Below are 23,647 nucleotides of genomic sequence, written 5' to 3' on the forward strand. Positions count from 1 at the left end.
GCGGCTATAATTTAGGACATCTCCTTGCCTAATCCACCGGCCTGGACCAATTACCCAGAGAGAACCCTCATCGCTGCCCCTGTGCAGGGACTCCTTTAACCTCTCCTTGTTACCTGAACTTGTGCTACTGAGAGTGCAGGTGGTGGGATTGTAGGGAACGGAGCCCTTGTCTGCTCGCACAGAAGAGTTAGCTGACTCCAACCCAACCTTGTGGCTTTCTGAGGGCAGTGGGATTCCTAATCACATCTGTTTTGTTCGAGGGCTGAACCCCTCCATTCTCTGGATCGAGTTCTGTGGGTGACTTAGCCATCATCTTGCTTCCATTTAAGACTTCAAAGCTGAGTAATGCTTCCTAGGACTCACACACACACACACACACACACACACACACACACACACACACACACACACACACACACAGAGAAGAAAAACCCCTTTGAAGTCTACCCCACCCAATCTGTCCAATGTCTTCCTCAGAGGGATCTCATCAGTCTTTTGGCCTTATTGCCAGTCAGTGGCCCTGAGACCAATTTTTGTGTGACTAATACTCTCTCCCGCCATACAATGCTTCAAAATCCAAGAACCCTTGGATGACCAGAAATGTACTTTATATGAGGTAATTAAGTGTCCTCTTTGCGATTGAGCTTGCTTCCTTGTACCCTCACTTCTGAGGCAAGAGAAAAAACAGACATCTTCTCCCTCAGAACCACATTGTGACAAAAGCCTGGCCCAATTGGGCCTCTGTTTTCCTCACCCATCCCCATGTGTTTAGACACTTGTTCCAGATACCCAGTCCAGCTGGGTCCCTGCCAGGAAGACAGACAGGCAGCTATTGAAAGAACCCTTAAAACTTGTGATAAAGATGCTGAAGAGCTATTCTTCACAGCTGACGGCTTCTGGAAGAGAGAGGGGCGGGGGGAAGACTCAGTTATCTTTAAGGGGCTTGCCACTGAGTGTTTGACCTTGTTCCAGTGAGTATACGGGCAACACAAACTGGACTTGAGCACTTTTTTTCTTTTTTGTGGGGGAGGGCACAAGCGTGGGAGGGTGGACCTGAGTGGAATGGGAAGCAAGCATCATCAGTATGCACTGTCTAAACTTTCCAAACAATCAATCAAAATATTCTGTTGGGAGAAAAATAATGCAGATTCCTAATTCTCACCCATTGACTTGAATCTGATTTTTTCCAAATTCCAGGCTCAGAAATCCAAACTTAGCAAGTTTTAGAGGAGTCTGGCAAGGACTCTGTATTGTAAGAACAGTCTCTTTGGAGTTTTAATTTTCTTAGAAAACTGTTGGTGTGAGGCCCTGGAGCCCAAGCCTCCCAGCTCTAGGATGGGTATCCAGAGTCTGCCGATGGCTGGGATCTGCCCCGTGACTCGGCTGGGCTGAGGTGTCTTGCAGTAAGCAAGTAGGGATGACTAAGTGAAGAGACCCTGCGTGCTGCTTGTGCTCAGCCACTCTCTGTCCTGCTGTGGAGACATCATGTTGCTGGTGTTAAACCTACTTCTTCAAGATCTGAGGACTAGCTGAGACATCCAGCTCATGGACTGAACAACTACTGGATTCTTGACCTTGCCACCAGGAGATGGCCGTTGTTGGACCACAGCCTGTAAGCCATTCTAACAATTCTGTTCTAATAAATAGATGTATTTTAACAGCTCTGTTTCTCTAGAGAGCCCCTGCAGACACGCTGCTCTTCTACAGCCGCCGTCAGAGAAGCTACCTCCTGCAGCAGATGGGAGCAAATACAGAGACCCACAGCTCGACGATGTGCAGAGAGTGCGAGACCTTGGAACACTCAGTCCTACATGGGATATCTCCATCAAAGCGGCCCACTCAGGGCTCAGGGAACTCTATGGAAGAGGAGGTGGCAAAGCAGTTAGATCCTGTGGTGATGTAAGACACACAATAAACAAGGCCTTTTAATACAACAGGACTGATGCACATATGTCACAGAGGCTGTGACAGCATGCATAGGACCTGCATGCACACGTCTGAGCTGGATGGGGTCCCAGCCCCGAGGTCAGAAGTGGACACAAGGCACCATCCCTCATCCCAGAACCATTTTCAATTGATAACTGCTTACAAAGGGAAAACTATAGCTTTCTCTTAGGAGTCTTACAGGTCTTTTGCTTATATAGTATGTTTTTTTAAATTTTTTTATTTTGTGTTTAAGTGGGATTTCTGAGTGTGAGAATGTGTGTGTCTCTGTATCTGTATGTTTCTTGTGCATTTTCTTTGGCTCTTTTTTTCCTGCTTGTTCTGTCATATTTTGGAAATTTATTTATTTATAGTGCCTATTTTCTTTTTAAAACATATTTTTAAAGATTTATTTATTATGTATATAGTATTCTGTTTGCATGTCAGAAGAGGGCACCGAATCTCACTATAGATAGTTGTAAGCCATAATATGGTTGCTAGGAATTGAACTCAGGACCTCTGGAAGAGCAGTCAGTGCTCTTAACCTCTGAGCCATCTCTCCAGCTCCTGCCTGTTTATTTTCTAATGAGATAGAGAAAGAAGGGGTGTGGATTTGGGTTTGTTGGGACGTGGGGAGGACCTGGGAGGAGTTGGGCGAGGGAAACATCAATAAATACTGTATGAAAAATCTATATTCAATAGAAAACAAACATAAACCATGGCTCTTCTATAGAACCCAAATTAGGGTCCCAGCACCCACATTATGCGACTCACACAGGCCTGTAAGTCCGGCTCCAGGGGAATCCGACCCCTTTTTCTGGCTTCTGAGGGCACCTGCACTTACGTGCACACATCTGCACACACAGATGTACGTGTTTTAAAAGCGGATGAGCCTTGCTCTGCATATGTTGGAGCCCCTGTTACTGAGAGGATCTTGACAGGAAGAGCTACAGCTGTACTGTGTTAGAGCTGACAGCCAAAGCCAGGGTCCCGTTTGTGTCGCAGAAAGAGCCTGGCAATGAAGGCATGAAAGCAGAAGGGGGACCACGCCATCGAGGAGCAGATGAAGGGGGAGGACTTACAAGTTCCCCAGTGCAGCCCCATGGGACCTGGCCTGGGCTTTAGTGAGATAGGAGAGCGCTGGGCCACAGTGGGTGTTTTGTCACCTTCCACCTGCCTGTTCTCTTCTGCCATCACCTACCTCTTATGCTCGCTGACATCAACAGAAGTCTCTCCATCCAACACCTTAGAGAAAACTGTGAATTCTTCTCTTCCTAGAAGCACAGTAACTCATTGTCTACTGTGTGTCAGTCACTAGGGGCACACAGAACAAAGCAAGGACTTTGCCCCGCCAGAGTTTGCATTTTACTGGGAAACCATAAACCCTTCTAACAAGGACTTATGACTCCTGCCTCACTCTCTAGACACAGAAGGATGATGAAGAACGTGTGGGGCTGTAAATAGCTGGTAACTAATTAACATCTGCAATCAAGTCCATACGGGACCTGTAAGAATTCTATACCTTTCCTGGATACTTCTTTTTATTCGGTTATATGAAGAATATATATCTTTCCTATATGTGGCTTGCCCTTTAATTATGCTAGATATTTGGCCCAAAGATTAACTTTTTAAAAAGAGTATCTACCACCAGTATTAAAAGCAATCATTAACACCTTTACCTGAAGCCCTGAGTCCTGGCACCACAGTAACAAGGTTGTGCTGGGTGTGATGGTGAGAGCTAATAATCTTTAGGTTCCACCCTCTAGAGCCTAAAGCAGGAAGACCAGGAGTTCAAGGTCATCCTTGGCTACATAGCGAGCCAACCTGTGCTACATGAGGCCTTGTCCCCCAAAAAGGAAGAAGATTAAATTTTGATATAGCCAAATTAATTTTTCTTTATAATTTTAAAGCTTTTTTTCTTGTTATTTATGCAACTTTACTTGGCCTCAAAGCTTGGGATTTGTGACTCTCCACCTTTATATAGAGTTTACATTTTTCTGAACACCACAGGGTAAGAGTTTAATGTATCCCTCAGACAGAAATGCAATTTTCCTATTTGTTAAAGTGAAAAAGGTTTCCCTCCAGCAGGTTTGATTCCCACATACACATGCATGTCTTCTGTTCTATTCCATTCTAGAAACCCTGAGATCTTTCTATGGGCCATATGATATTCCCTAATGACTGTAACTTTGAAAAGGTTCTTGATATTTCTGTTATATCGATCCCTGCCTCTTTAATCTTTCTTTCCAACATTTTCTTACTTACTCCTGGAGGTTTGCTGTTTTGTGTAAATTTCTAAGGTAACCTTTGAAGCCCCCATGAGAACATTTGGAGGATCTTTACTGAAATGGCATTGAACTTAGAGACTAACATCAGACTAGTCATTAATATTTTATTTTTATAGATGAGAGAGAATATGGAGAAAGAACGAGAAAGTAGGGAGAGAGAAAAGATGTGTCATAAATGTAATTTGTAACAATTCCATAAAACTTAGTTTGTCTTTGACTGTCGACATATAGTATTATCACTTTGAGGATTATACACAATTCTGTCCCTAATGGCTATCGTATATTCATTTCACTACTAATTTTTCAAACTTTCTCCCAGTCCCTGGGTCATGAGCTTTTAGAGCATGCTTCTTTGTTCTCATCCTGAAAGTGTCATTCTTTCTCGCAGACTGTAATTACTAGGCAATACAGTACCTTCAGAAGGGCCAAAGTTCCCTCGGTAACAGTCAGAGCAAGGTCCGGTAGGCTTTTATGGCAAGGAGTCTTTGCTACATCCAGCTCATTTGCAACAATGCCTTGGACGAGACCTGCCCGTGTTCTCTTTCTGATCTTGTTTTCTGCCCACATAGCAGCTGTATCGGTAAGCAGGTGTCTACTTCTATGGAAATTTAACCGCATCAGCTCTAGCCTAAGTTAACTACTTTGTGTACGTTTATCTCCCTCCAGATTAAGCATCTTTTGAACGAACATGGTAAGAGGCATTTCATATGAAGTTTTTCTGAGTTTTCCTCAACAAGGTTAGTAACAGTTTTTCTTCATATTTTTTGACAGACCACGATATAGATGGCAAACAGAAGGATATTTCAGAAATCAACCAAGGTGAGCTCGATTTCTGAAATATTGAGACCTTCAAATCCTTTGTTTATTAATTAATTGATTGATTAACTAATTTGAGACAAGGTCTCTCTGTGCAGTGCTGGATGACTGGAAATTGCTAAAGTAACCCGGGGTAGACTTAAGGAAGCCATCCAGCCTTCTGCCTCTGCCTCCAGAGTACCAGGTCCATCCATAGGCACCAGCATGCCTAACCTGAGAGGATTTCAAGCCCAGTGATAGGGTTACCTTTTTGAGAGACAAGTTAATTGGGGCCGACTGGCATTAGAAGTTTCTAGGAAATGATGATGCCTGGGAGAAAGAGGATTGCGTTAGATTGTGTGTTCGCTCATGCCATTGCCGTTGCATGCATGTGTGTGGAAAACGGAAGTCAGTTCTAGCTATGGTTCTTCAGGATCTGCCCACTTCGTATTTTGAGACCGGATCTCTTTGGCCTGTGTCGTGCCAAGCAAATTAGACTGACTAGTCAGTAAGACCCAAGGGTCCACGTGCTTCTGTCTCCCTGTCTTTGGAATCAAAAGTACGCCTGGGTTCTGGGGCTCAAAGCCAGGCCCCCATGCTTGCTCAGCATTCATTTTACCAACTGAACCATCATCCCAGGCCCTAGATCAGCTTTTTCTAAGAGAGATAATGAACCCTACTAGATCTAAGACCCCATAACCTAACAAGTTTTCTGCTTGTGAAGATTTCATATCTTCTAGTTTGAAATTAGAGGGAAGAAGAATGGGTAATTATTCAACTTGCTAAAAATTATACAGAATAAGCAGATAGTTCTACTTAATGGGAGAAACATCCCAAGCCTGGACTGGTCCGTCATATGTGCTAGTGATGAGGTGACTAGTTGACAAGGCATAGAGAGGTGGCGAGGGGGGGGGTAAATGTTTTTCTGCTTGGAGTGTTTGTTCAGAAATGTATTTATTGAGGAAACCCATGTGGTCATCCATTACGGAGAGGAAAGGCTTTGAGGTTGCCTGTCTTCCTTCTGTGTTCTGCTTCTGGGATTTCAGAGATGCCTTTGCATCTTGACATCTTTGACTGGGACTGGTGTCAGTGGAGGGACACCTGATCACTAACACCTTAGAGTTTGCAAAGACATTCATATCCAGTGTCACCACCATCTTGTAATGTGGACAATTCTGTTTCCCCTTTTGCGGGAAGGGACAGGGTACTCTCCACGGTTAGAGACCCTGTTCACAGTGCTGTAAAGAGGTCTCCTCCTCCTCCCTAGGGTGCCCCTCCTCCATTTCCTGCTCCAGTCCAAGTGCTAGGAAATGCACCTGTTTGCACACAGCAGACCCAGGTAGCAGTATGGCTGAATTAGCATGAAGCACCCATATGGAAAAATCAGCTCCAAATCTGTTCCTACTGATGGTGACGTTGCAATGGCTTTGCAGCTGGTTGTTATTTAATTTCCTGTTATCATGTAACTAGGTCAGGATTACCAGGGTTGAGTACATCTGTGGAATGTATGCATACAGAAGTGAGTAGAGCAGTGGCAGCCTTTGTCCTGGACAGGTGAAACCATGGTCCCTTGTGTTTTTTTTCAAGATAGGGTTTCTCTGTAGCTTTGGAGCCTGTCCTGGGACTTGATATGTGGACCAGGCTGGCCTCGAGCTCACAGAGACCCAACTGCCTCTGCCTCCCAAGTGCTAGGATTAAAGGTGTGAGCCACCACTGCCCAGCTGCCATGCTTCCTTCTAATACCTAACCCCTCTTAAGTGTCATTTGTAAGAAGCTATATACTTTGTAGAATAAGACTTCTGTTACTACATAGGGGATTCGTCTCTGGATTGGTTTCCTACTTGTAAGCCAAGGGTTGTCCTCAGATTGCTATGCAATCCAATGATCTCATCTGAAGCTTTCTATGTTTTAAAGGTAATACTGCTTGTCCATGAGGTTACAAAAGATGGAGTCATCAGGCTGGGGAAGTAACTCAGTTGGTAGGGGTGCCTAGCATGTGGAGTCTGATCCTCAGCACCCCTATAGTGGGTCTTGTCTTAGTTACGGATACTATTACTGTGAAGAGGCACCATGACCACAGCGACTCTGATAAAAAAAAAAAAACATTTAGTTGGGGTAGCTTACAGTTTCAGAGGTTAAGTCTGTTATCATCATGGCAGCATTAGGGCAAACATAGTGCCAGAGAAGGAGCTGAGAGTTTTACATCTTGATCCACAGGCTATAGGAAGTGGACTGTATGCACAACAGGTATAGCTTGAACATATGTGAGACCTCAAAGCCCACCTCCACAGTGACACACTTCCTCCAACAAAGCCACACGTATTCCATCAAGGCTGTACCTCCTACTAGTATAACTCTCAATGGGCCAAGCACCCAAAAACACATGAGTCCATAGGGTCATATTTATTCAAACCATATTCCACCCCCTAGTTCCCATAGGCTTGTAGCCACACACAATGCAAAATGCATTTAGTCTAACTTCTAAGTTCCCATAGTTTATCACAGTCTCAACAATCAAAGTCCAAAGTTCAAAGTCTCATCAGAGATTCATGCAATTTCTTAACAGTAATCCCTTGCAAAATCAAAAAGCAGATCACATATTTCCAACAGGATATACAGTACCATTTCAGAATGGAGGAAAGGGAGGAGAGTGAGGAAACACTGGACCAAAGCAAGACCCAGTCAGCTGAACAAATTCTAAGCTCTGCATCTCCATGGCTGATGTCAAAACCCTCTCCAGATATCCAACTCCTTTAAGTTTTGCTGACAGCAGCACACTTGGGCTGGTTCCGCTCCCTGTTAGCAACTCTCCTCAGCAGGTATCCCAGGGTTCTGTCATCTCCAGCATCTTGGGGTCTCCAAGGCAACCCAGGATTCGCATTTACAGCTTTGCACAACGACCTCCCTCGGCCTCCATGCAGGACACCGCTGCCACACACCCAGCCTCAGTGGTTTCCTTTGTTTTGGTGGGAGAGTCTGTAATCCCTTTCTTTAATCCTTGACTATAAAGCCAGAACCACATGGCTGAAGCTGATTGCTGAGGCTGGAACTTGGCCTCCTTGTTCAATTACATCCTCACGAACTTTGTGATTTTGGTGGTTTCCTTTACTACAGAAGCTTACCTGCTTTTGTCTCAGGCCTTTTTCGCTTTCTTCTGTATATCTTACTTTCTCTGCTTCTCTTGTCTGGCTGGCCGGCAGCTGCCTGGCTTCTGACTCTGGATGTATCCCCTAGTCTCTCCTCCTCCTTCTCTCATTCCTCTCCTGAGCCTAGATTTCTCCTATGTTTATTCTCTCTTCCTGGCTGCCACGTCTACCCCTCTCCTGCCTAGCTATTGGCCATTCAGCATTTTATGAGACCAACCATGTACTTTAGGCAGGCAAGATGAAACAGATATACCACATCTTTACATAACCAAACACAATCTTTACATCATTAAACAAATGCTGCCTAAACAAATGTAACACATCTTTGATTAGTTGAAATAATATTCCACAACACAACAGGATGTGAACCGTGTCCACGCTGGGCATAGTTTGAGCATCTATATGAGACCTCAAAGTCCACCTCCTCAGTGATACACTTCCTCCAACAAGGCCACACCTACTCCAACAACGCCATACCTAATAGTGTAACTCCCTATGGGCCGAGCACTCAAAACACATGAATCTATGGGGCCATATGAATTCAAACCAACAGAAGTGTGATGGCCAATACTGTGGCCCCAGCACTGGGGAAATGGAGACAGGGAGATCTGAGTTCAAGGCCATCCTTGGCCATGTGGACAGGCCATACTCAATCTGAGCCATATGAAATTGTGTTAAAAAACAAGAGTAGACAGAACACTCTAACTCAGTAACCTAGGGGGAAGAGTGTGATGTCTTGTGGTCAGTGTTAACATTTAGTGATCATTAGGTATTTATTTGTATTATTTTGATTTTGTTGTTGTTTTGAGACAGGGTTTCTCTGTGTAGCTCCAGCTGCCCTGGAATTTGCTTTGTAGACCAGGCTGACCTCGAACTCACAGAGATCCACCTGCGTCTGCCTCCTGAGTGCTGGGAGTAAAGTCTGCATGACGTGACTGGTTATTAGGCATTTCTGCTTGGAGCACATTTTAAAGCACCTTTATATGTGTTATCATTTAATTCCCCAGGTCTATACAATTCAGAACATTGTGGTTACTCTTACAGTTAAGGAAATAACATGATGATAATTAATTCAAGGCCAAGACTTGAACCCAGGCAGGCCTAGGTCATGCATTTGGGCAGGGGTGGGGATTCCAGACAGAGTTTCTCTGTGTAGCTTTGAAGCCTGTCATGGAACTCATTCTGTAGACCAGGCTAGCCTCAAACTCACAGAGCTCCACCTGCCTCTGCCTCCCAAGGGCTGGGATTAAAGGTGTGTGTCACCACCACCCAGCTTAGGTTGTGCCTTTTTAATACTGTAAAATTAAAATGGATAAACTAAACATTATTTTAAAAGGTAAGTGGTGTTCTTTAAATGCTTGGGAAGTTTTCCCATGGTCTTTTCCTTTAAGAATCTTATTTTCAGAAGTCCTTTGAGGTCAGGGTTAAGTAATTTAAGCAGTGTATGTGGGTCTGTTATGCTAAGCATCTGAAAAACAGGGCTTTGAGATATCACCCTGAGTAGACCTGCACATGATCCCCTGGTATCCATCATTACTGCCCCTGGTTTAGGTTTGGAGGCTGCCATCTTCCTCATAGGATGAAATCAACTCAATGCATTTACCTATGGGAAGTGGGGGGGCAGGGACAACGATGGGGACATGAAGGGCAGGGGTGGGACACCAGCTGTAATACCCACTTGGACAATGGCCTCCTGGTTCATGGCTCCTTTTCTTCCTTTGAAGAAGGAAAGGTTTAGGGTTTGTGATCAACACTATCCCTTCTAATTCATCTTAGCTATAAGGTTATTTTAGAAATATTATTATTTTATATGTACAGATGTTTAAACTGAATTTTATGGTATGGATGTGCACCACATGCATGCCTGGGGCCCACAAGGGCCAGAACAGGGTGTTGGACCCCATGGAACTGGTGTTACAGATGATTGGGAGTTGCCAAGTGGGTGCTTGGGGTTGAACCCAGGTCCACTGCAAGAACAGCCAGTGTTCTTAACCACCAAGGCATCTCTCCATGCCCAGTTCTAAGGTTCTTGGAGAAGAGCTTTTATTCCAAAATTGAAAAGACACCATATCAATATATAACACTTCTGTTCACATTTACTCAATTAGAGGGAAAAAAATCACAATTTCAAAAGGAGACAAATGACTGCATGAGATGAAAGATACACAATAACAAAGATTAATTTTACTGTGACATGTCTTTTATTAATGTTCATTTCAAATATCCTTTTGTTTTTAAATCCTCCCAGCTGCAGGCCTGAACCTCTTTGAAGGGGACATCGTTCTGCCAGTGAGTGCTACCAATGATAATTGTGCCCTGGGAACTGTGACACCCCTGGAGCCCAACCTGGGCTTTGGGTTCAGTGATGGCCACTGTGGAAAGGGAGCAAAGATTCACATATAATCTGTAGCCATAAGAACTTCCTCAGAGTGGATAGTAATAAAAAACACCAAAGAGAGCAGAAAATATGCAACTATCAAGTAGTTTATTTATCCAATTTTTCCCAATTAAACAAAGAATAGGAAGGACGTGCTCCAGTATATTTGTAGGTGTGCCAGAGTTAACAGTTACCTGGCCCTTTTATTTAGTTCTTTTGAATGCCCCTGGGTCCCCAAAAATTACCTCTAAGGCGTTCCTGTTGTTTTTATAATGACAAAATAAATGCTCTGAGTTATCTCTGTGGTGTGAGTTGAGTGAGGGTTACAAAGGTAGTCTTGGTCACTGGTTTTCTCAGACTCTGTGTTGTTCTTTGGTTGTTTTCCATTTTGGTATCATCACTTAATCAGCTTACAAAGTGGCTGTTTCCCTTATGGCATTTTTCATATATACTTAGTTTTGGTTGGCTCTCCTTCCCACCCATTGCTCTTCCCCATCTCCCCAATCCCCATCCGTGTATGAACCCCTCCATCCCTTGTATTCCCCTTCATATCTCTGGTTTTCCATTACCCCACCCACCTTCTCCCTCTAGGCCTCTATTTTGTATTTTCATTAGTCCCTTTCTAGTTTCCTGGCCTCTGTCCATCCTCACTTTCACCTAAATACCAACACATAAATAGTAAAAACTAGAAACTAGGACCTGCCTGTGGCAGAGAACATGCAGCGTTTATCTTTCCACACGTGGGAGATGTGGCACATGCATACAATGAAATTTTATCCCGCTGTGAATAAAAATGGAACCAGTAGGAAAATGGATAGAAATGGACAACATTACACTTTCTCTTGTTTTTTCACAGAGAACCAGAAATGCCCTGAGAGACCCAACAGCAAGATGGAAGTTCCCCATTCCGTACATCCTAGCTGACAACCTGGGTAATGGAAGTCCTTCATACCTAGATATGGGTTAACTTTTCTCTCCCCTTTCTCCTGTTCCTCAACTTCAGACCAATATATAAAGAGCCCTGAAGATTCTTTATCTCACAGGAAGAATGTCATGACATTCCTTTATCCAACCTGCGAGAGTGTCAAGGTTTGGACAGATGACATGGTCAGTAAAGTGCTTGTTTCGCAAGCACGAGGACCTGAGTTCAATCTCCCGCATCCAATTAAAAACTCTGGCGGGCTGATTCATGCTTGTAATCTCAGTGCTTGGAAGGTAGAGGCAAGCAGGTCCTTGGGGGCTCCTGAGCTAGCCAGGCCAGCTTCCTCCGTGAACTCCACGAGGAGAGACCCTGCCTCAAAATAAACTGAACTGCACTTGAGGAACAACACCCACAATTGACCACTGACCTCCACATGCTCCAACCTATACAAGTGTGCCTGCCTCAGCAAAACATGCACACACACACACACACACACACACACATTCACACACACACACACACACACACACAGTCAGAAGTTACTGCACATGTAAAAATGTTAGTAAAATCAGGAACAACACAACGAACAAAACTGTGAGATAAAATTTGACTCTGTAATGGTAAAATTTTGTACTTCATTGATACAAAGGCTGAGCTGAGTATACATTGAGGATACTATTTAGAGCATATTGATTCCTTCTGTTTTTTTGTTGTGAGAGGAACATAGCATGTTTTGGAGAAATAGAAAAAGCAAATATTACCCATGTTCAAGTCCCTTTCTCTCAACATGAATAATTTTGACTTTCTCCTTTCTCTTAAGATAAAGATCTGTATACCTTGTGTTTTAGTCACTGATAGAAATATTAATTAGCAGTAAATAAATGACTGTTAGATACCATAATAGGTACTGGCTGGTCCTCAAGTGATTTTTCCAATAAGTACCACAATGATGCCTTGTCTGCAAAACCTACTCTTCATTGATAGAGAAGATGAGACAGGAGAGGGGGAACCAGGCCAAGGTTGCATCATTTGCTGGGTAGTTGGGCTCTCCCCACTCTAACACATGTAGATTGTGATTCAATATCCTCCAGTCACTGTTTTCGGTGTTGTTTCTAATACCTTTTCCAGTGAACAGATTAAAGAACACCATTGTTCTCAGCTGTTGGTTGGGAAACTAAGTCATTTCCCCACATTTCTCCAGCATGCTTTGAATTCAGTGTCCCTGTTTTCCAGAGCATGATTTAAGAAACCACCTTGGAAGGAATTTTTTCCAATCCCCATTTTCCTTCCCAGTTTTCTCTCATCTGCACTACCCCCTCATGTGCCAAGTGCTATGCCTCTACCTGACAGTTTACTGAGGCTTCACTGTATCTATGCACTGAGAACCAAGCTTAGCCTTCAGGAAGCCCTGGACTGCACCCCCAGAACCCTATAAAACAGCCTGTTTGGGAACACTCATAAACCACCCAGATTCATAGTCGGTCTTCTCACTACAGTTAAACTTACTTGAAATGCCTTAATAGACCCACCCAGAGCCTTGTTTCCGTGGTGATTCAGACAAATGATTAACTGCCACAAATCCTGATTGAATTTTCTTTCATTCTTCTACATAAATTTTATTTCTCTGCGGAGAGAGTCTCTGCTGTTTCCTCTTTTTTCCTTAAATCTTTGAACAAATATACATCATACTTTAAACTCTTGGTTAGTGTCAACATTTGAATCCTCCTGCACTTGTGGTCACATTTCCCATTTTGTCACACGCTGATGGTTTTGACTCTATTGGAGTGATGTGGCTATCACCCCATACAGAGATGCTATGTGCTGTGTTTTTCCTCATAATGCCGGTCATTTTTGAATTACTGTGCCAAGAATTGGGCCTGCATTTTGAAGCCTTTGCTTTGGTTTTGGTCTTACTCCAATGCACATCTCAGAGTGCTAGGATGTAGTCATGAGTCCTAAGCCTGCTTGGATTCTTTGGGGTTGGAGTGGAATGCCCAAGATTTCCCCTGCCCCTTCAACTTCATAGGGCTCAAACTCCTGGCAGTTGTTTGTTTCTCTGTTGCTATGATTAAAATACCATGATCAAAGGCGGACTGGAAAGCTCTGATTTCCTCTTACCAGCCTCGGGCTACACAGTTGGTTTCTGAGCATAAACTGGAGGCAGTAGCTGCAGCAGAGGCCATGGAGGGATGCTGCTGGTGGACTTGTTGCCATGGCTTACTCAGGCTGCTTTTTATACAACCAAGGACCTCCTGCTGAGGGATGTCACTGACCATAGTGGGCTGGGCCTTCTTACATCAGTGAGTAATCAAGAAAATTCCCCCACAGACTTGCCTATAGGCCAGTCTGATAGATGCAGTTCCTTCATGGACATAGCTTCTTCCCGGGTGACTTTGGTTTGCATCAGGTTGACCGAAACCTAACCAGCTCACTGCTGATTCTTTCGCTACAATTGTGGGCAGCAGATGAGGTGTTGCTCAGTTTAGTCAACATTCAGCATTCCACTGGCTGCTTCCCACCAAGATACTTGGAACTTCTCCCTCTAATCAAAGCTTGTTCATTTCATGATGTTTGTGATGCGGCTTATTTGTTGACTGTGATCACGCCCCCCGCCTCTCAACTATGGCCCTTGACTTTCTTCTCCTGATTCCTCTTTAAATTTTCATCCACCTAGGCTCAGCCTCAGTCCCAGAGTCTTCCTTGAGGGATGCCAAGAACCTACATAGCGGATTTGTGCTTGCCATGAACCTACGTAGCGGATTTGTGCTTGCATTCAGACTTATGCTCGCATCCATCCTTTCTCACACCGAGAATACCACCGAACACCATCACTCAGTGTTCTCCTAGTTCATGATATTTCCTTCTTTCACAAATAAATTTCCTCTACTTTCCGATCTACTCATTTCTTTTTTTAATCTCAAGGTTCTCTATTTGTAGCTATCTGTGGAGGGGTTTTGTTAAACTCAAACTTCCAGCTTCAGTAATCTTTGCAAATGATTCCCCACCTGAACACCTGCTATACACAGTCTCACCAAGCTTGCGAAGTCAGCTCTTCTCATGTAATTTCATCCAGGGCTGAGGAGAGCTAGTGGCTGACAAAAGAAGGCAAAGCTGTGTATAATTTACCATGTCGGGACTGTCTGCTGGGAATGAAGGCTACAAGGAGGCAATAGAAATCTCTATATACTGAAGAAGCTAGCTCATGCAAAGGCTGTGGGTACACACTCATGGAAATCGGTGTGGCTCTTCCAGTGAGAGCCCTGCACAGTGGCTGTATTTCCTTTTTCCTTTCTCCGTGATGCTGGCATAGTTTTCTAAAACCATGACAGAGTTTCTAGTTCTCTTTTTATAACTTGTTTAATGCTAGAGAGGGGGAAATAGATTGGCTTTCATATTAGCCACCAGAAATTCCCCAGTCAGCTTAATGCTAAGAGAAAAAGCAAAGTAGGATGTGATGTGTGTGTGATGGTCAGATCAATGTAGTTAGCATATCCATACTCCTAACCTGTGTGCAGCAGGCAGGCAGGCTTGATAGAGGAGCAGTAAATAGGAACTTATACCTTCCCAAATAGTACCGTCAACGGCGAAATAAGCATTCAAACACATGCGCCTATGGGAACCATTCTCATTCAAACCCCACACCCCACTTCCTGGCCCTCCTAGACTTGTAATATATCACAGTGCTAAATGCTTTCAGTCCAACATTACTGTTTTTTTAAAGATATATTCTAGATATTTGTTCTGTGTCAGATAAATAGTTTTACAGTTTTTAGGTTGATTCTTCACTCTGTTGACTTGATTCCTTGGTCATGTGGAAGTTTCTTAGTTTGTTAAGACATCACATATAGTTTTTGCTTTTGAGGATCTTGCTCTGGGGTTCATAGCCAAAATCTACCATGTCTACCCAGATGTGTTGAACTGATTACCCTATGCTGTCGTCTGGCAGCAATGTGGCTATCCAGGTTGTCCAGCATCATTTATTGAGAAACTCTCCTTTCTCCAATGCATGTTTTAATGCAATGGAAATAATACAGTGTCCAAAAATAATCCCATGAATTTTACAGTCAACTGTTTTCAACAAGGACACTAAGGACTCTCTCCCTCTCTCTCTCCCTCCCTCCCTCCCTCCTTCCCTCCCTTCCTTCCTCCCTTCCTCTCTCACCTCCCCTCCCCTATCTCTCTCTGACAAAATCTTGCTCTGTAGTTGAGGTTGGCCTTGAACTGAAATCAATTCTCACAAGGGCTAAGGTAATACATGTGAACAGTTAAGAACTATTTCCTTAATGATATTGCTATTACCTTGTGACTCTCCAACCTGGTACTTTAAGAAATGAGAACCATGATGTTATCATTTGGCAAAATTCCAAGGACTATATATTTTTTTTTTAGTTAATGCATAAAATGAAATGTGCAAACCCAAGGATTTCATGTTCTACGACTTGGATTAATTTTTAATTAAGCTCTCTATCCCCAGTGAGTTGATGGTAGGAAAAAAGAATGCAAATGAGGAGAAATGTAATCTCAGTTCTCTGGGGGTTCACTCCTTTTCCTCCCATCCTTGCCATGGGTAGGACTGGACTTGCATGGGTCTGTCTGGTTGGTCTTTCTACTCCCTACTGCTCTCACCAGGGAACAAGGTGACACCCCATATTGTTTCTTTGTTTCAAGAACATTCCCACCTCTCTAAACTGGGCTCTCCTCCATCTAAGAGGAATTTTCAATGTGACTTATTTAGCCCATTGGTCTTGAACTCCTGATCCTTCTGCCTCCTCCCCCTAAGTATTGAGATTATAGGCATAAACCAGCATGCCTTGTTTACATGGTGATGAGAATGCACTCAAGACCTTAAGCAAGCTAGACAAACACTCTACCAGCTGAGCTGATCCCCAGCCTGGGAGGATGTTATTTTAGGGTGGGAGTAGGCCCACTATTTCAGTAGCTTCTATCCAGGGTACTGCACCCACACATGCAAAAGCCAGAGTGACTTGAAACCCATATCTGTTTCCTACTCTGCCGCGTCTGTCCTCAGGGAAAGCGCTGAAGAAAAGAAAGAAAAAAATGAGAAAAAGGAAGATGTTCTGTGGTTTAGTTCAGCTTTGTACCCTGCAGTCCCGTTTGAGTTCATCATCTAAATTATGAACCAGCACTGTGTACACCAATTAACTGCAAATTTAGTTTCTAAGGAATTGAATTATTGCCCAGAAGAAAAAAGAAAAGAAAAAACTTTTCGTGGAACCTCAGTGTACAGCTTTCTATAAACTATAAGCTGTGTCTGTTATACAGACTCTCAGTAATGTCTGCCAATGTTTTACAGATCTGAATGCCAAAGGAGCCATCCTCAATGCCTTTGAGATGTTCCGCCTCAGGTCCTGTGTGGATTTCAAGCCCTATGAAGGAGAGAGTTCGTACATCATCTTCCAGCAATTTTCTGGGTTAGTATGGGATATTATAGAACATGAAAAGAATGTATCCTTTAGTTTGTGAGCTGTAACACATCCATTTTGAAAGCTGAAATGATAGGAATAAAGCAAAGCCACACCTTCTGCTGGTCTCTTAGCTTCTGAGCCATTCCTGTAGCCTCAGTATTCATTCTTGTGTAAGCCGCATTTGAATTAGCATTCAAAGGCACACATGCTAACAATCTTAGGGATAATAGGTAGGTAAGACTATGTCATCATTGCCAAGGCACTTACAATCCCCTGGAACACTGAAATCTACCAGCAAAGTCCTTCATATGGGTCCAGAAATCAGAGTGTAGAGCCAAAAGATCATTTGTGGAAAATTCTAGGTTATGCTAACAGAGGAAGGAAACTACATTTATGAAAAAAGACCAAAAACAAAAGAATTTGGAAAAAAGAGGATGAGTGATTCCATGAACTCTGTTCATGTTCCCTAGTTTATCAGTGTCTGAGGCACATTTGGAGTTCTTTTTGGTGAGGGTCCTTCACAAGCAAGGCTGGTGACTTACTGCTGTGAGCAAATTCCCAAAAGGAGGCTTGCAATGTGAGAAGGAATATGGCCTATAGTGATGAGGGAAGTTTTGGACTCTCCTTGCCTATGATCCTTCAGCAGGAGGAAGGCAATCGTCCCTGTGTGGTCAGACTACGTCCAGAGCCGTGAACGGTCTGAACTCACGTTACCAGCCAGAACTTTCCCTAAATGGCAGTATTTTAATCTAAAGGCAATCTTGTTCTTTGGAGTGCCCTGTGGCTTTATGAAGGGGAAGGAGAATACCCAATTTCCTCTCCTTGATGCCTTGTTATGGCAGTTTGTCTTCAGAGAAGGGTGACCTTTAAGATGGGTTACCACTCTAACTTGGCACAAGAAAACAGAGTTTGCTTGCAGAGGAAATCCCACACTAACTTCTTTTCTTGTCCTTGAGCCATCAACACAGGGAAGTGCTTTACTTTCAGTTTTGGAAAGTTCCTCTTTAAGCTTTTTGTTTTCAATTGATCCAAGCAACGGTATACTTTAGGGATGAAGGGCCGTGCTTCCTACATGTATGATGAACTGGTCTTTAGGTACAAAGTCATGGCTGGTACAGAGGAGTGAATTTTGATGCTCTGATGGATAGTAAAGTGACTAGGGCTGACAAACTGTATTGGACATTTCCAAGCAGACAGAAAAGACTGTTTTGAGTGAACCTGTAGCCCCAGCACCTAGACACTCGAGATTCTGACTAGCCAGTTTGCTTTGGGATCCTGTCTCTGCCTTCCAAGTTCTAGGATTATAGGTGGCTCTCTCCCTCTCCTGGCCTTTAAATGGACACTGGGGATTTGAACTCTGATCCTCATTATTGCACAACAAGTGTTCTACTAAGCAATCTCCCCAGCCCCCAACTAAAAAAAAATCAAACCTAACTTTCTTCTTTTTGCCCTGAAATAGCCATTTGAAACACATGAAATTACATGGAAATAACACCTCTATGAAAATATCTTTTTCCCCTCCCTCTTAAAAGGTGCTGGTCTATGGTCGGCGATCAACAAGTGGGACAGAACCTTTCTATTGGTATGGGCTGTGACTATAAGGCCATCATTGAGCATGAAATCCTGCATGCCCTGGGATTTTACCACGAACAGTCGAGAACAGACAGGGATGATTATGTGACCATTTGGTGGGATGAAATTCTTTCAGGTGTGTATGAACCCAGAATTAGCTGTTGGATTTATGCTGCTAATGTCTCAATGGCTTTCTAAGAACATCTGTGAGAGCCTCAGGCTGACCCCGTGTGTACAGGCACTTCAGCCTCTCCAGTGGGAACAAGGGCTGTGAGGAAATAGCGGCTTGAGAATCTCTCCTTGGACTGTGCTGACATTGTCACAACTTGTCCCTAAAGGGAGGATGGGATGACTCACTGTGGGGGTCACTTGAAAGACAGAGTATATGCTTCGTATCAGTATTTTGCTAAAACTCAACGAAAAGTCTATTTTCTTGTTGTGATGAGTAAAAGGAACTGGATTTCAGAGGACATAGGTCTGTTTTCCACAAGGCTAAGGGTTTGGTGTCTGTGCTCGTGTATATGTGTTCGTGTGTGTGTGTGTGTGTGTGTGTGTGTGTGTGTGTGTGTGTGTGTGTGTGTGTGTGTGCTGGATAGTTTTGTTTTTGTTTTTTGTTTTTCCAGACAGGGTTTCCCTGTGTAGCTTTGGAGCCTGTTCTGGAACTAGCTCTTGCAGACCAGGCTGGTGTCAAACTCAAGAGATCCACCTGCTTCTGCCTCCTGACTGCTGGGATTAAAGGTGTGTGCCACCACCGCCTAGTGGTGGTTAGTTTTTATGCCAGCTTCCACAAGCTAGGGTCACTTAGGAAGAAAGAATTTTAGTTGAGAAAATGCCTCAACAGGAGGCCTATAGGCAAGTGTGTAGGGCATTTCCTTGATTGTGACAGCTGAGAGGGGAGGACCGAGCCTATTGTGAGCAGTGCCACACCTGGGCAGGCAGTTCTGGTTGGATAGGAAATCAGGCTGAGCAAGCCTGGGAAAGCAAGCCAGCAAGCATCCCTCCTCCAAGGGGTCTGCTTCAGCTCCTGCCTCTGGGTTCCTTGCGTGACTTCCTATAATGATAGATTGTGATGTGTAACTGTAAGCTGAAGTGAACCCTTTCCCTATCATAATGTTTTATCACATCAGTACAAACCCAACTAAGACAACATGTATGTTTATGTGTGTATGAGTGTATGTGTATATATAATGTATATATGTGTATGTACATGTGTGCATGTTTTATATGTGCTTTTATGTGTATATGTGCTTTTATGTGTATGCATACATATAAGTATGCATATGCATATATGTGTGTATATATATGTAAGTGTGTATGTGTGTATGCATATGTGTATATATTTGCATACACCTTTTGAATTAGTTCAGGATGTAGAAAAGCATTCTTTCAGATCATAAGTAAATAATGGCTTCACTCAATACACATCATGTTTTGAATAATTTCCTTGCTCAGGAATTTTAATTTATATTTCAGTTTCATGCATAGGTTCATACATGACAGTGTGTATGGAATAATTTGACTTTTAGGGGCTCATGAGAACTGGCCAAGCTTTAAAATTAAATTTGAACCCGGAAAAGACTCATGTTAGCTGAGCTCATTGGGGAAAAAATGGACAGTGATCCTTACAGGAGGATGGATAGAGTTCCTTAATGTATCAGCCGCCTCTTTGTGGTTTTTCAGCTCGCGTCCCTCCAGCCCATCATATTCCGATAATTCCATGAATGTGGAGTAAAGGAGAAGTAACAGGAAATAATTGTAAAAGCCCTATATGTCACCAGCATGCAACACACACACACACACACACACACACACACACACACACACACGTGCACGCACGCACGCGCGCATGCACCAACTCGTGTTGCCCTCTAAGCACTGAGGCCAAGCAGTTGTCTTAGCTGAGGGTTCCTTGAAGGTAGCTTGGGAATCCATTTCCCCGGTGATGAAATTTCAGATTAGACTTTATGGGCTTGGCTCTCAGAGATGGTTGTACTATATCTGGGTGTGCAAGGGGAAAGGGGAATGGACTTACGGGAAAAAGCACTACATAACTATGAGCCTTGGCATTCTCTTAGACTCCACCTATATTTATCTGCAGGTCTTAACTTCTTACCTTCCTATTCACATAGTTGGCTTTGCTGAAAATTTCATTAAAAATAAGGAAAAAAAAACATTCCCATTTCTAAGTCTTGAGGAAAATAATACGCAGTGACTTTTAAAGACAGTCTTAAGGCAAACAGTACCCATTGATTAGAGTGAGTGCTTGCTGCCAGGTTTAACATCTGTGCTCAGTGCTGGCTGAGCCAGGGTGTCTCAGCTCATATCTATCTCCCACCTCTATTTCCATCATATAAATCCCATATATCTAAATTACCTGCAATCACTGGATTACTATTCTCCAAGGAGACAGCAAATCCAATGAGCAACAAAGACAGTATGAGTTCCAGAGTCATTGGCATCTTTTATTGTATCTCATCTGCAGCCCAAGTAGCCTTGAGTTTAACCTGAGGCCACCGTGGTGACTATGGTGCAGTTTCTGCCCCCATTCTCTCAATCAGGATTATTTCTTCTTTTCCACTAAGGAAAACATTCAACTTCTGAGGTCTAGCAGAAGTTGGCAAGCTGTAGCCCAAAGAGACATGTAGTTGTTTTTATAATGGAAAAAACATGGCCAAATGCATTGTGCTTGTATAATTTTCCTTTCTCCAAGAAGGAAATTAAAAACCTTGCAACCCTTCTTATCTGGGTAGGAAACAGAAAATTATTGGTGACCGGCCAATTACAGGACAGTGATTCGGCTATATAGTTCAACTCTTCATGTTGCCACATATCTTATCTTCTTCCTACTAATCCAACTCAATAAGTTACCTTTGATAGGAAAATATTTTGATTGACATGATTCCTTCTTGCCTGATGCTCACCTTTCCCTTTGACCCTTGGATTTCTTTTTCCTGGTGATGGGCGTACTTGGTTATTAGGAAGATATGTCTTAAACATAATCCTGAATAGTTTCCTTAACTCAAAATTTGTCTTTCTTTTCTTTCCTTCTTGCCTTGTATTTGCTAGTTTACTTTCTTTCTAAAGGCCACACACATGTATACACTCTCATACAATTACATGAAGTACTTGCAATACATAATAACATATAATATGAAATACATATATTAATAGAACATGGACATTTTATGGTTGTTCCAACAATCTTATACATACTGCTTTACAAAATACTGTATTATGACACCTATGGATTAATACTAATAATTAGCAATATATATTCTTTTATATATTCTAGTTTTAAGATACATATATAAATGTATGCTAACTAAAGATACAATATTTCTATTTTTGATATATCTGAGTATCTAGGCACAGAAGAAAATTTGGAGAGGACAGCATGGCTGAGTGGCACTTAAGGGTTCTCTTTCCCACAGGCTATGAACACAACTTCAACACCTACGATGACACCACCATCACAGACCTCAACACACCCTACGATTATGAATCCCTGATGCACTATGCACCGTTTTCATTTAACAAGAATGAAAGCATCCCAACCATCACTGCCAAGATCCCTGAGTTTAACAACATCATTGGACAGCGCCTGGATTTCAGTGCCATTGATTTAGAGAGACTAAATCGAATGTACAATTGCAGTGAGTACCTCTGTGACTGAGGGCTGGCCAAAACGCCTTGCCCTTAGCCTCCATTACTTTGCTTGAATGCTCTGCATAGCAGCCAGACTACATAACCTTAAGCATTCTCTCTTTAGAAGAAGACATCTCGTAGGATGCTTGTGTCATGTGACAGGGTTTGTAAGGTAACAGTATTGGGCAAATAGAAGGAGTTGTTAATGTCTAGTTCCTATGGCTTCCTTTCAAAAGGCGAATAATTATGTAAAGTTGAAGATACGCAATTGGACTTGAAAATGTGTTGTGCCTTGCAAAACTCTTTCCTTGGGTACTCTAAAACTCTGAGATGGAGGCATTTTCCAATTGTGCTAAAAAGGGATACGGGGGCCTAGTGAATACAAAGCCCATTGAGCTGCCTGCCTCGTCCTTGGTCTTGAGTTCATGTTGACCTGTCTAGCAAGGAATGTTTGCAGATCTTTATCCTGGCTCTCTGAGCTACATGGTTCTGTGTCTGTGTTCTAAGAGAGAACGAGTGACCGTAAGAACAGCATTTGGGAAAACTTCAGGAACAAAAGACCTCTCTGTGATTTTGTTTTGTTTCAACAATGGTGTTGGAGTAGCTTAAGGCATTAAGTATTTGGAATTAGACACCTTACATTTTTAACCATGTGTCAAAACATCTCATATGTAGCTTCAACTCACACCCTGTTGGACCACTGTGCCTTTGAGAAGACAAACATCTGTGGAATGATCCAGGGGACCAGAGATGATGATGACTGGGCCCATGAGGACAGCAGTCAGCCTGGAAAAGTGGATCACACATTGGTGGGACAGTGCAAAGGTTGGTGATAGTAAAGTCATCACCCTGAGGAGGTGCATTTTGCCTTTAGGTTATTGTGGTAATTATCAAACCTGAAAATCTGAACGAGGACAAAGGATGTGGCTCATATCTTAATCATTAACTTCATAGAAAGTATCCAGGCTGTGCAGATGCAAGAGAGCATTTGTAGTTAGTCCCCAGCCCTGCATGCAGGCAACCTTAGTTAGACTCAGCAGGTGACACAAAATGAATGACCTGAAGATAGGAGGAGAATGTGTTGGGAAGAAGTTTCCCAGGAGTAGGTATAGGACGGCGGAGGATGCATATCATCAAAATGCATTGTATACATGTGTGAAATTGCCAAGGAACATATTTCAAAATATTTTTAAATAAAAACAAAAAACAAGGGTGTATGTTTACCACATGGAAACTGTTAAGGGAACACTTGGTTAATAGCAGGACTTTATAATGGAGAGTAGTGTTTCCAGGCCAGTACCCGCCAATGGAAATAGCCATGCTAGCCTCAGGTAGCATGTACAGCTCGCAGTAGTCTCATAAAGGGCTAAAAGGAGGCAGGTGAAATTCATTTTGATTCAAAGATACTAGTATATAAGGAATCAATATTAAAATGCCTATACGAGATACTTTAACCTTTTGTGGGAACTATCTACATTATTACGCTTAACGGTACTCCTCAGTTTGTACTGGCCTCACCTTGAATCCTTAGGGATATGTGTGATACTCGGAGT

General features: G+C 43.0%; 1 protein-coding gene across 2 annotated transcripts in view; it reads left to right on the forward strand.

Moving 5' to 3' along the window:
• Window positions 1-1,414: 1,414 nt before the first annotated feature.
• Mep1a (meprin A subunit alpha) overlaps window positions 1,415-23,647 on the forward strand; it is a 33,933-nt gene continuing 11,700 nt past the window's right edge. Inside the window, exons 1-9 of one of the 2 annotated variants that reach the window (XM_040729443.1) lie at window positions 1,415-1,612; window positions 4,878-4,902; window positions 4,983-5,030; window positions 10,401-10,441; window positions 11,386-11,461; window positions 16,766-16,883; window positions 18,410-18,585; window positions 21,881-22,102; window positions 22,770-22,919. In XM_040729443.1, the coding sequence (XP_040585377.1) occupies window positions 1,589-1,612; window positions 4,878-4,902; window positions 4,983-5,030; window positions 10,401-10,441; window positions 11,386-11,461; window positions 16,766-16,883; window positions 18,410-18,585; window positions 21,881-22,102; window positions 22,770-22,919 (880 nt within the window). In that variant the 5' untranslated portion in view covers window positions 1,415-1,588. Of the gene's footprint in view, window positions 1,613-4,642; window positions 4,792-4,877; window positions 4,903-4,982; window positions 5,031-10,400; window positions 10,442-11,385; window positions 11,462-16,765; window positions 16,884-18,409; window positions 18,586-21,880; window positions 22,103-22,769; window positions 22,920-23,647 lie in introns of those variants that run through there. The other variant, XM_005072440.3, reaches the window with a different exon arrangement.

The sequence above is a fragment of the Mesocricetus auratus genome, unplaced genomic scaffold, assembly GCF_017639785.1.
Source record: "Mesocricetus auratus isolate SY011 unplaced genomic scaffold, BCM_Maur_2.0 Super-Scaffold_100021, whole genome shotgun sequence".
In the NCBI taxonomy this organism is placed as follows: domain Eukaryota; kingdom Metazoa; phylum Chordata; class Mammalia; order Rodentia; family Cricetidae; genus Mesocricetus; species Mesocricetus auratus.